The following is a 14,379-nucleotide window of genomic DNA, read 5'->3' on the forward strand; positions in this document are numbered from 1 at the left end:
AGCTGTGGCAAGTTTAATTTCGTTAATTAGTTATTGCAAAAGAGCCTGAAAAAGATAAAAAATGGTATTTTTTTGCAATTACATTCTTTATCGTAAAAATATTTTTTATTCTTTCAGCCTTTAAAATGAAGATCTTTCAATTCCAAACACAAAAAAATTGTAAAGCCCGATTGGTGAACTTGTTGTTTAGATATTACAAAGTTTTTATTTCGAGAAGTCAAATGTCGAACAAAGACTATAACTTTTTGAAAAAAATCGTAGAGAGTTAAACCTAGATCCACTCTCCTTCTTAAGACTTATCTTTTCATATTCTGATGTAAACAAATGCATAAATCATTGTTCAACCCCTTATTTTGGGTTTAGAATAGAATAGAATAGAAATATGCTTTATTGTCATGAAAAATTGTGCAATTTTATCGACAAAGCTTATAAAAGTCAAGAACACAAAACAATAACAATCCAATTTAATAAAATTACATAAATCGTCAATGGTTTGAAAATAAGGGGGCAAATTTCGTTATAAACATTTAGACCAGAAGCGGCCCCTGTACATCCTATGAGTTTCTAACTTGCAGATTACTGTTGCTGAAGACAAAACGAAGATTTAAAACAAAATAAAAATTTTCTACCATCAACTGAAGCAGAGATAATTATTTTTGTTTTCTTAAATTGTAGTGACCCTAATTATAACAATTAAAAAATTATTTCTCGGTCATTGACTAAAGAAAGAGTTTATCATCTTAAATTAAAAATTATTTAAAAATAAATTACATTCAATTATTAAAAATGATTTTATTAAAAGTAATTTATTGTGTCGGTTGCCCTTAGCAACTCATAGTACCTACATTCAATCACGGTTTTTCTCCAAATTTTAAAGAATTGCTTGGATTGACATGAAATTTGGCATACACATAAATAACATGCCATAGAAGAAAAGAAATATTGTAATCGTAAAAAAAATAAATCGCCACTCCGCTTTAAAAATCATTTTTAATAATTGAATATAATTTTCTTTAAAATAATTTTTAGTTTAAGATGATGTAAGTCTTTCTTTGGTCAGTGACTGAGAAATAATTTCTTAATTGTTATAAATAAAGTCACTAAGATTTAAGAAAACAAAAACAATTTTCTCTGCTTCAGTTAGTCGTAGAAAATTTTTATGTTGTTTTAAATCTTCGTTTTGTCTTCAGCAACAGTAATCTGTAAGTTAGAAACTCATAGGATGTACAGGGGCAGTTTCAGATCTAAATGTTTATAACGAAATTTGCCCCTTTATTTTCAAATTTTAAAAAGTTATAGCCTTCGACATTTGACTTCTCGAGACAAATAATTTGTAATATCTAAGCATTCACCAATCGGGCTTTACAAATTTCTTTTATGTTTGGAATTAAAAGGTATTCATTGTAAAGGCTTAAAGAATACAAGAAAGTTATTGTTACAATAAATAATGCAATTGCAGAAAAGGCCATTTTGGAGATTTCGTAGGCCGTTTTCCAATAAATATTTAACGAAAATAAACATGGCATAGCTTAAATTGTAGGTTTTTTTTATTTACTACAAATTTATATTTAAAAGTTTTTCTCTAAAATGAATATCCCAAGCTGCAAAATACAATTTTATTAAAAATTGCAAACCTAACAAGTGAAAAACGGCATGAATAAAAAACCTAAAATTTTTGTTACATTTTAGTGGAAGTTATTCCTTTCATGCCTAGGAAGGCATCGTCCTTTATAACACCTGATAGGTTTCAAAAACTCCTAAATTATATTCTGAAATCGACCTATTTTTCACCCAGAGCTTGGAATATAACTATCAACTACCTAACAACTATATTATAATATCACAAAATTGAACGTTCAGTGTATTAGTAATCAAAATTTGGCGACAAATTAAAGGGTGAAATTTGTTACCGTTGTCTTATTAAAGGTTAAGTTGTTTTTAATATTTCATTTCGATATTATCTACCTACGACAAATATTTAACTTATTATACAAAATTATAGTAACGCATTGGTCATATTTTAATAACTTATATTCTAATAAATAATTTTGTTAAAGATTTTAACTATAAAAGTGAGCATTAACAAATGTTTCGATTATTAGTTGTGGAATATTTATACAAAATGGAGATACCTAGTATACGCATAGTTTTCGCGTTTATGAAATTTGTTGGAAATGAACCAAGAGCCAAACGTTCGTGGACTGGAATCATACGATGTTGTTTAAACGTTCTCTGGTGCTTTGGAGCTCTATATCTTGGCGTTTTGACGTTTTTCTTAGAGAAGGATTTAACGTTTCTGAAAATAACAGGTTCTATAGACAATATCATCTTATTCAGTCACGTAAGTTAATTTTTATTCCTATTTTTTTCACCCAATTTTTAAAAAATGTGAATACATTGAATTATCCACTTTCGTCTGTCCGGACGGATAGACGAACGAACACAACTCTTTCGTAATTATACCATGCAGAATGGCAAGTGAGGTGTCGAATGAAAGCTTATAAGTCAAGGACGGCATAAAAGGTGAGAAATTTTACCTAGGACTTCCGGTTTTAGAAATGCAACCGGAAGTACTGTTTTAAAGTCACGGGAATAGTACAAGTGATATATTATTCGACGCGCCTTTGCAAGACGAGAACAAATATATACTTGCGGATTCAGGACTGTCTGTCCGTCTGTCCGTCGGTCTACTAATATAACTCCTCCGTTATTAATACAGATAGAATGATAAATGAAGTGTGGAATAAAAGCTTATAATCCATGGAGAGTACTAAAGATGAGAAATTTGACACCTACTTCCGGTTTTAGAGTTGCAACCAGAGTACTACTTTAAAGTAATTGAAACAGTAAAAGCGATATATTATTCGGCGTGCCTCAATCAGATAAAAGAACAAATGTATTATTTTGGTTTATATATCATTTCCGGTTAAAAAGTTCTAACCGGAAGTGCCATATTATAATCGCAGAAATAGTACACGTCATGTATAAATCGAAGAGTACTGAAAAGTCGAGCTTGACTTTTCAGTCCCGGTTTTGAAATAATTTCCGTTTAAACAATTATGACCAAAAGTTTAGCAAAAATGCAAAGTCCTATGAACAGTTCAAATGTCGACTTCCGGTTCTACGTCCGATCACTTCAAGTGAAAATCTAGGACTTACGAAGTTCAATACTCGTTCTTAAAATAACTGAGACACGAATTCTTCATTATTATCATCTATCTATATTAAAGCAAAGTTCATAATTTGTAATAAGGTAAAAATGATTATTTTTTTCTGTGTTATGGAGTGATGTACATGGCGTATTCCACAGTTGTTTATTGTTACTTAAGATCATAGGCGCAAAAATCTCTCGGCTCCAATGCTTTTCAAATGCATTCATTTTTTTCGAATCCTGAAAAAACTGATAAATATTTTTAAGAAATTTAAACGCAGGATAAAATAATATTAGATAATTTTATTGCCGATGGCCGAAAGTACCTAAGCATAAACAAAATATTTTATTTGACTGAAATATTTGAAATTAAATATCACACCAAATTTCCTCTTTTTTATTCACCCCTGTAACTTATTAAAATAAACATCATATAATTTTTCAGGGGCTTTCGGCCCTCGGTAATAACGCAGTCTTTCATAATGCGTTTAAATTTTTTAAAAATATTTATTAGTTTTCTCAGGATTCGATAAAAATAAATTCATTTGAAAAGCATTGGAGCCGAGATTTTACGCCTGTGCCCTTAAAGTCTAACAAACTATCTAGTCTGACAATAGTCAAGAAAATTGTAAATTTTTATTTGTTTTACAGTATTCAATATTTTGGTATTTGTTTTTTGAATATGGTTTGTTATTGAACATAAAATAAAAATAATTGATTGAAATTGAAAATTTTATAATACTTCTAAATATAATAGTTCTAAATTTAAAATAAACTTAGTGTCCGTTTACTTTTGCGGATAAGTATAGTTCTCCACGTTTTAAAGTCAAAAGATTGACCAGTTTATTGAACCTTAAGGAAGAGGAGGATACTCGGGCGGTTCCTCCTGCACGTGGTATTCCAGTTTTGTATAGGGCATGCCGCTCGTACACGATTTCTTTAATTTTCTCTATGTGCTAGGTATGGGAAAAACCTACCGGTTATAACCTGAAACCGGTTTTTCTCCTCGGCAATAATCGATTTTTTCGGTTGTTTTTTTGACCCGGTTATAACCGGTATTTTCTTTTTAAAGTAATAAGCAGTGAAAAACCGCATAAGTGGAAAAATACTGAATTAAGAGAAAAAATGGGAAAATTTTTTGCTCCCCGAGAGTAAATGAGAAATTTTCAGCTGACTGAAACCGATTTCACGACACTGATGACTGATTTCTATACCGACATAGACTGATATCGATTCGAATAGAGTATCGCAAACTAAAGCGCAATTTAAATGTAACTTATTGGTTATTGGCTATGAATAAAAAAACGAACACCGGTTTATGAAATAACCGGTTTTTTGACCGGTTTTAACCGTCAGGTTAAACCGTAGTGTAACGAATCGGGTGTGATGTAACAGAATAGACGTAAGCTTTGAAGGGGTAGTGTACTTAGTTGTGGATGTTTTATGAAGCTAAGCTAGCTGGATATTTAAGAGAGTTTATCAGTAGGGTTCGGGGGAGGATTAGGCCAATTTGCATGCCCTAATAAGACGGTACCTAATAAAGTATTCGAATGTTAAAGAAAATAAATTAATATAAGCAGTAATGAAAAGAAGGAACTACTGACCGAGAAGATATTACGGAGAACGATTGAGGGCGCCAGGGAAGGATTTAATGAATGCTTCGCCGAGTGACTTATACTGCTGCACGCACTTAATTATTATGATTATATTACTATTACTTTTATAGAGATAATAGAAATTATAGGAAATAAAACATATATTTATGTAGTACCAACAATTTTAATGAAAATACCTATAACCCTATATACAATTTTATACACTAGCTAACTACCGGACGTACTAGGCTAGTACGCTCCTGTCGAGAACGCAGGTTCTACAATATGAAGAAAAATATGTAATGAATTTATTATATCAGACAATTAATTGATCTAAAGATGTGTGTACAACTTATTATTAATGCGGAATACAATATTGGCTGACAATCTAACAACTGATCGGAAGTGACAATCCTGACAATACCTGACCAATGAAATAAATATTATTAAATAGGTTATAAACCGAGATATTGTGCACAGTATCTTTCCAGATAGTTTATAATCCCCAGACTATTTTAAATACCTGATACAATAATGAAAATGAAATATAAAATTTGTTGGAAAAAAAAATATTGAATATTATAACGCTGATAGGTTTTAAGAAGGTGAATTTATATTATTATGAAGGTTATTTAGTTAAGTTATTGAAAAAAAAAATGAAAATTGAAAACTATTATTTAAAAGACTGGAAAATTTAAATTTTATTATAAAAACCTGGCGCTTCTACAAAAAGTAGGCCTGTGGCTTCTCCAAAATCCTGGTGAGGTTGATGATGGGAGAGCCAGGAAGGTATCCTCCGGTCTTCCCAAACCTAGGGAGGTAATTAACAACAACACGGAGGACTGACGAGGAGGTACTTGCTAGTATCGGTAAAACTAAGTGTCTATTCCAGAAACAAAAAAAACTTTCAAAATTCTTCCAATCCAAACCCAAAAGAACCCCAAAATGATTGCTTATTCCATAAATAACTGAAGTATCCAATTTGACTTAAATTTTGTTATAGTCCTCCTCCAGTGGCTAAAAGAATAGAAAAAACCTCCTATTAGCTGGTTTTCCTTGAGTATATAAGAAACAGGGCCTCTATAAAAAGGTGTTTCACCTTATCAGAACTTGACAGAGAAAAAATCTAAGGAAAAAATGAAGTTTGATGTACATGCTTTCATTGACCTTGATTATTCTTGACTGGAAAAAGCCTTTTTAAACGAATATAAGGAAGTATTTGGACAAGTAGATGTGGATCTTGTAATCAAAGATTACTATATGGAGTTATATACATGATAGAGTGAAAATGATCATTGATTTCCAACTTATTTGAGAGTGAAAATGTAGTTCTAAGAATATTTTTTTCTGTAGAGTGTATATTAGAAGTATTGAAAAAGTGATAATTGAAGAATAGCAATGCTTTTAATATGATCTAAATATGGTATTAAAAATGATTTAGATGGTTATTTTTTTCTTAGCATGGAAAAGAAATGACAAAAACATAGTTAAGTGATTTTTTTTATACATACCTATTGCTTTTCAAAAAAATATTGGAAACAAAAACTCTTCAAAACACTTCACAAACCCCAAACAAAATAACTCCTTCCAACATAAACTAAATCTTCTAATAAAATATTTCAACCAAAATTTATATTCTTCACAATGGCCACTGGAGATAGACTTCCCGATCGGAAAAGAACGAAAATTCAAGTGAAGGGACAGCCACTATGGCCGATATGACATACACCCCCGCCGGATATCGTCATTGCTAACTGCTAGACCCTAATCTACCAGATATTACCAACTTTATCGTCTATCAACTGCAACTTCGAATACAAGTGCTTGTAAAGTTGGTTGCATACCTAGTTCCCATCGGAATAACATTTTTGAGATACCTTCGTAATGAAATAGAACGTTTATCGTTACATCCCTCCTTTACTTGGAAAAAAAAATTGATCTTACGGACAATTTTTTTTTACATATATATATATATATATATATATATATATATATATATATATATATATATATATATATATATATATATATACCCATATAAATACTCAATACAAGTATCCATAGAGGAAAGTCACACGCTGTGGGATCCAACACAGCCGTGAATAAAACAAATATCTAAAATATAATAAAAACCTACGAATACTACACTACTATAAACTAACCTATCATTGGACATCGTCCCAAACTCATAGTACCAGTCCTCTGTGACATATACCCTAAAGACCAAATTTTGTTCAAGTTGATTTAGTAGATTTAAATAAAACCCCAAATTATAGTCAACAATAACACCATAACAACAATATTCATGAAGGCAAACCTAAATATAACCTATACAACGACTAACTTATACACACACTTACATCTGACTCGATCGATTATACCTAACCGCAAATTATGGGTCATGTAGATGGTTTGCTTAAATGCCCAATATATCACATGTCATATCAACATACATACATTCCTAAGAGTTGTTATAACCCGTTTCTAAAGTACATAATTTAGATAAATCCTAATCTCAAAAAAAAATGTCGAATGGGACGAGTAGTACAAAATTGTTCTATCGATGGACAACAGATTTAAATAGAGCATATCCAAAGTGAACAATTAGTAGATTTCGTAGCCAATTCGCAGTAAGCCAAACATAGACCATAGTCTATACCAAAATAAATATAAGAGCTATTGACAAGAAGAGAAATTATTGTAGCAAGCCTTTTATCCTAAATTGATCCGAGAGTGGACAACAGATTTATATTGAAGCATATCCAAGGTGGAACAACCAGGCAGATTTAATTGAGCAACGCTACAACCTAGCACTAAATGTGCTAATAATGATTACATATTGGGTACCATGAACCTAATTCAACTGATAATCGGAATTGTATCAGATGCAATGGAAGATCTATTTAAGGGTACCCAATCGAATAGTTGACATAACAGAAGTTAACTTATTCTGGGATTCTCTAACTATAGCTATAGCTACAACAGATTTATAAGAATAGCCAGAAGAAAACAACCATTATTCCAAAACCATCACTAACGAAATAAATCAAGAAATCTCATAATAATAACTCTTATAATGTACATTCAACTAAGGAAATACTAGAGAACAAGTAAATCAATTTCTAAAGAAACTGCAGATTAAGAAAATGTTCCCTAGTTACTCACAGATAAGAGGATATGGATCCTGACTCTAACTTACGTATAAACAAAAAATTAGTTCCCAGGAAAGCCGATGCTCAAACACAATAATCCCTTGGTGCATACAAAAGCTACAATATTTCCATAGGACTGATATCCAAGAAGTCACCATTATTATCAGAACAATAAAATAGTAAAACTGAGAAGAATAAGTATACAATAGACAGACAAGCTTAAGACTAAGTCTCTATAGAATGATCATACACTGAAAATTGAATAAGAATGCCTAGTGCATGATTAAAATGATGATTAAACATTCTATCATAAAGATTCAGCATCTGAACTGATTATGGTATGACCTAGGACCAGGCAACGGTGAGCCATGAAATCTGCTTCCTATCATGTGCACAGTTGATAAGTAATACAAGTTTCGAACCCTCGTATTTGCACAGCCAAGCTAGGCAAACCATTTTCCTAAGAAATATTCAATACGATAAATAACGACATGGTTTCATAGTCTTTATCATAAATTTTATCCCAATTAACTTAATTGCATATTTGACAAATGGAGTATAACTTTGGAATCACACTGTATACTAAAATTGTATTTACCAAAACAAATATCACTATGACTTCTTTAGACCAAAATAAGCTAATGTACCAAGGAATCATAATAAGTATTGTCATAACCCTCCAATAGAAACCGCAAAATCAAATGCAAACCGAATAAACATAAAACTCAACCTCTTATATAGATACACTAATCTACAAGTGATGACACATATAAGCATAATCACCCACAAGGTGTTACCGTTCCATACCAGTTCAATAACAAGCCAGATTAAGCTAAATCTCAATTCTAAAACTAATGCCATCTAAGATACATTGAATATGGAAAGCTAAAAATATTATTATAATGGATAAAACATAGTGTCCCTATTTGGTGACTAAAATCAAAATCCAATTATTGACCTATTCATTAACCAATCGAGTATTCCAGTAATTTAGAAAGAGGAATTAACTTAATCAATAATGTTAAGTTAATCTTCTTCTTCTGATGACGAAGATTCTAAGTCGTTGACAGTATTATCTGGTAGTAGGTCCTTTATATGAAACCGACCAAGTTTTCTGTTGGACGAACTATCTTTCAATTCATATATTAAAGGAGAGATTACTTTACTGACAACACATGGGACGTATCTCTGACAAAATTTGGCAGAAATAGCATCACCTTTACTAGACTTAACAAAATTACGTTTTAATACTCGATCACCAACAAGGAATCGCAAATCTCTTTTCCTTAAATTATATTGACTCTGTGACTTAAGGTAAGAAGGCTTTAACTTATTCCTGATGTCTGCAAATATTGGAGGCAAAGTCTGAAGATCTTCTAAACGATGGAGTTTCTCAGAGATCTGAGGGAGATTTGTGGAATTGTCCGAAATTAAACCAAAATAATCACCAGACAAAGCAATATTTCTACCAAAATTCAGATAAGCTGGAGAACATTGAGTAACTTCATGGACAGAAGTTCTTATGGCTTGAGCTATTGAGTGGATATACTGGTCTCAAGCTCTGTGATCTGGATAGGTGTACGATCTAAGGGCTGTTACAATACTGCGGTATACTCGCTCACTATGATTAGCTTGCGGATGGTATGCAGCATTATAAAAGATTTTCTGAACTTTGTACTTGGTTAGAAGATCCTTAAAGGCCTTAGACACAAATTGAGGACCATTGTCACAAGAAAAAATTTGGGGAACATCAAAAAACAAAAAGACTTGTTCTTCCAAATATTTCACAATGGCAGGGACAGTGGCATTACGAAGAAGAAAAACTAGTGGAAATATAGTGAAGTAGTCCACAACCACCGAACAATAGGTATAGCCATTGTAACTACGAGGATATGGTCCAATCAGATCCATGGATATCATCTGCCATGGGAAGTCAATGTTCCTAAAAGTACCCATTAATCCAGCTTGTGGCATAGTACTTGGCTTGCAAGTAGTAGTCCATTCTTTCACGGTTTTTGCTCTAAATTTTAAAAAACCGCTTGGATTGACATGAAATTTGGCATACGTATAGCTTATATATATTTATTAAGCGCAACAGCCCTTGTAGGCCTAGGGCTAAAATGTTTACATTTCTGATTACATAAATAATATAATAAATAACATAGTATAACTTACATAACTTATAAAACTTGTAAATTTTATTTAAATACACTTCAGTCTTTTTATACACTCCTTCACCACCTCCACCTCTCTCCATCTCCTTCTGTCCAATGCTAGTTCTTTTCATCTCTCAATGTTACTTTTCTTCAAGTCTTCATATACACTGTCCTTCCATCTTTTCCTTGGCCTGCCTTTCCTCCTCTTTTGTATTGGTCTTCGTGAGAGTACCATTTTTGGCATTCGTTTACTTCCCATTCTCTCTATGTGCCCCAAGTATCGTATTATCTGTGCTTTGATCGTCGTCGTAATCGTTGGCTCTTGATATAGTTCTTCCAATTCTTTATTGGTTCTTCTTCGCCACTGACCTTCTATTTTCACACCTCCATATATTGCTCTTTGCATTTTTCTCTCCCATCTTTCTAATAGGTCTGTTTCTGACTTTTTGAGCACCCATGTTTTACTTGCGTATGTTACTGTTGGTCTGATAACAGTCTTATAAATTCTTATTTTGGTTTTTCTTGATACGTATTTGGATTTCAATAATGTGCGTAATGCTTCATATTTTTTATTTCCTTTAGCTATTCTTGCCTTTATCTCCCCTTCTTCATGACCATTTTCATCTATTTTGGCTCCCAGGTAAATAATTTCTTTGGCTCTTTTGAACGAGTATGTTTTTTCTCCATCTATTTGTACTATGATGTTATTCTCTTTTTCTTTTTGGATCTCTCCCATTAAAATATACTTTGTCTTTTCTTCATTTATTATAAGTCCGAATTTTTTGGCTTCCATTATTATGTTTTTCATTAACTTTTGCAGTTCTTTTTTGCTTGTTGCTAATAGCGTCAGATCATCTGCAAATGCTATGCATTGGTGGCCGTTTTTAAATATCGTTTCTTGCATGTTTATTCTGCTTTTCCTGATTATTCCTTCCAATGTTAGATTGAATGCCATTGTTGATAGTGGGTCTCCTTGTCGTAATCCTTCCTTGGTTTCAAACTTTTTGGATGTATACCCTTTCCAAGCTATTTCGTTTGTTGTGTTTTCCATCGTCATCTTTATCATCCTAACAATTTTACTTGGTATCCCCAGTTCTTTCATCAGTTCGTACATCTGCTGTCTATTTACTGTGTCGTAAGCCTGCTTAAAGTCTATGAACAAAGCATATAGTACTGTTTTATGTTCGTAACAGGTAGTCTGTATTTCTTTTAAGGCAAATATTTAGTCAGTCGTTGATCTATTGTTTCTAAAACCTGCCTGGTATTCCCCCAGTATTTTTTCCGAATAATGACTTAGCCTTTTTCTTATACTTTGTGCCAAGATTTTGTAAACTATTTCTAATAGTGCGATGCCTCTGTAGTTTTCGCATAGCATTCTATCACCTTTTTTATGTATAGGGCATATTCTTGCTATGGTCCACTCTTCTGGCATTTTTTCTACTTCCCATATTCTTTTTATCAGGTCATATATCTCTTTCTGTAGTCTTTTCCCTCCTGGATTTATCATTTCGGCCGATATTTCTGTTATTCCTGGGCTTTTGTTATTTTTCACGCTCTTTATTTCTTGTTCTGTGGGTATTTCTATTGCTGTCTGATCATCTTCAATTTCATGGCTCGTTTCCTTTTGTACTTCGCTCTTATTTAGCAATTCTGTGAAATAGTTTTGCCAGTTTTCCATTATTTTTTTCGGCTCATTTAGCAACATCCCTTTATCATCTCTCATATATGGGTTGTTTTTTTGATATCCTCTTTCCATTTTTTTTGCTTCTTGGTAGAATGATCTTATTTCTTTTTTTTTTGAAATTTTTCTTCTATTTCTTTCAGTTTGTTCTCATTGTATTTTCTCTTTTGGCTTCTACATTTTCTTTTCATGATTTTTCTCAATTCTCTGTATTCTTCTCTAGTGATTTCTTCGTCATTTGTGAGATTTTTGAGTCTTACTTTTCTTATTGCTTCTGCTACTTCTTGACATTCTTCATCATACCAATCTTTTGTTTTGTGTTTTCTTTTGGTTTTCGCTAGGATTGCTTTACTTGTGTTCAAGATTGCTTCTTTGATATTTTGCCATTGTTTGTCTGGGCTTGACGTTTCTTGTTCCCTGATTAGTCTGTTGGTTATTCCCTGTTCATACTTCTTCTGTGTGTTGTTATCTTTTAGTAGTCCTATGTTGAATTGTTTTTAATTTTTTCCGTTGTTTTATTGTTTCGCTTTATGTTATGCTCGATTTTGTATTCTGCTCTCACCAAGTAGTGGTCAGAGTTACAGTCCGCTCCTCTAATGCTCTTTACATTTATTACATTGTTTGCATGCTTCTTCTCTATTAAAATATGGTCTATCTGATTTACTGTTTTCTTATAAGGGGAAATCCACGTTCCTTTATATATATCTTTTCGGCGTAATTGTGTGCTTCTTATCACCATTTGCCTTTCTGTTGCAAAGCCTATTATTCTTTGGCCATTATCGTTCGACACCTCATGCTTACTATATTTCCCTTTTATGTGTTCGTATATATTCTCTCTTCCGACTTTGGCGTTGCAGTCTCCCATTATTATTTTGATGTCAAACCCTGGTAATTTATCATATTCTCTTTCCAATTGCTCGTAGAATTCATCTTTTTCTTCTTCTGTGGCATCTTCAATCGGTGCGTGTACATTTATTATATTTATGTTTCGTTTGTCCCCTTTTAATCTTATTGTGCATAATCTATCTGATATTGGTTGGAATGCCATTACTCTTTCCTTCCATTTTCGCTGTATTATAAAACCTGTTCCTAACCTTCTGGTTTCTCCCCCGCTTTTAAAAAATACCACGTCTTCTATTTCTACTATTTCTGTCTCCAATTGTTTTGTCTCCTGTAAAGCTATTATTTCTACATTATATCTTTTATTTCTCTAATTAATTCTTTGAGTTTTCCTGTTTCGTATGTGCCTCTTACATTCCATGTAACCAAGTTGACTTTAGTTTTCTTTTTGTTATCTTTACTTATTTCCTTGTCCATTGCCTGCGTCGTTTCCGTCTTATTTATCTCTGTTGCAAACTGTATCTTGTCATTTTTCGGCTTTTCTTTTTTATTGCTGTCTTGATTTGTTTTATTTTCATAGTTCGTAATCCCCTTCTTTGCATTTTTCGTCGTAATTTGTTTCCTTTCATTGCTATTGCTTAGTTTTTTGCTTTGGTCTCTACCACCAACGTTTGGTTCATTCCATCCCAGCGCCATATTTCATGATCGGCATATATTTTCTTATAGCCTACTTTCACTTTTCTCCCTTCCTTCCTTAGTTCTTGCGCTTTTTGTCTGATACGTTTCTGTACAATTCTGTCGTTCTTTGATAGGTCATCGTTGATATAAACTGGACCTTCTTCTCGATTTCTCAATTTTATTTTGTTTCGCATGATTTTTCTTTTATCTTCTTCCTTTTCAAGCTCAACCAAACAAACTTTTTCTCCTAACTTCCCATAATAATAGCTCTTATAATGTACATTCAACTAAAGAAATACTAGAGAACAAGTAAATCAATTTCTAAAGAAAATGTTCCCTAGTTACTCACAGATAAGAGGATATGGATCCTGACTCTAACTTACGTACAAACAAAAAATTAGTTCCCAGGAAAGCCGATGCTCAAACACAATAATCCCTTGGTGCATACAAAAGCTACAATATTTCCATAGGACTGATATCCAAGAAGTCACCATTATTATCAGAACAATAAAATAGTAAAACTAAGAAGAATAAGTATACAATAGACAGACAAGCTTAAGACTAAGTCTCTATAGAATGATCATACACTGAAAATTGAATAAGAATGCCTAGTGCATGAATAAAATGATGATTAAACATTCTACCATAAAGATTCAGCATCTGAACTGATTAGGGTATGACCTAGGACTAGGCAACGGTGAGCCATGAAATCTGCTTCCTATCATGTGCACAGTTGATAAGTAATACAAGTTTCGAACCCACGTATTTGCATAGCCAAGCTAGGCAAACCATTTTCCTAAGAAATATTCAATACGATAAATAACGACATGGTTTCATAGTCTTTATCATAAATTTTATCCCAATTAACTTAATTGCATATTTGACAAATGGAGTATAACTTTGGAATCACACTGTATACTAAAATTGTATTTACCAAAACAAATATCACTATTACTTCTTTAGACCAAAATAAGCTAATGTACCAAGGAATCATACTAAGTATTGTCATAACTCTCCAATAGAAACCACAAACTCAAATGCAAACCGAATAAACATAAAACTCAACCTCTTATGTAGATACACTAATCCACAAGTGATGACACATATAAGCATAATCACCCACAAG

The 14,379-nt window shown here is 32.3% G+C and overlaps 1 protein-coding gene across 1 annotated transcript in view; it reads left to right on the forward strand.

Annotated features, from left to right (window-relative positions):
• Window positions 1-2,125: 2,125 nt before the first annotated feature.
• Window positions 2,126-14,379, forward strand: part of LOC126887631 (odorant receptor Or2-like) — an 82,848-nt gene continuing 70,594 nt past the window's right edge. The window contains exon 1 of the mRNA XM_050655237.1: window positions 2,126-2,341. Coding sequence (XP_050511194.1) covers window positions 2,159-2,341 — 183 coding nt within the window. The 5' untranslated portion in view covers window positions 2,126-2,158. The remainder of the gene's footprint in view (window positions 2,342-14,379) is intronic.

The sequence above is a fragment of the Diabrotica virgifera genome, chromosome 7 (genome assembly GCF_917563875.1).
Source record: "Diabrotica virgifera virgifera chromosome 7, PGI_DIABVI_V3a".
Classification (NCBI taxonomy): domain Eukaryota; kingdom Metazoa; phylum Arthropoda; class Insecta; order Coleoptera; family Chrysomelidae; genus Diabrotica; species Diabrotica virgifera.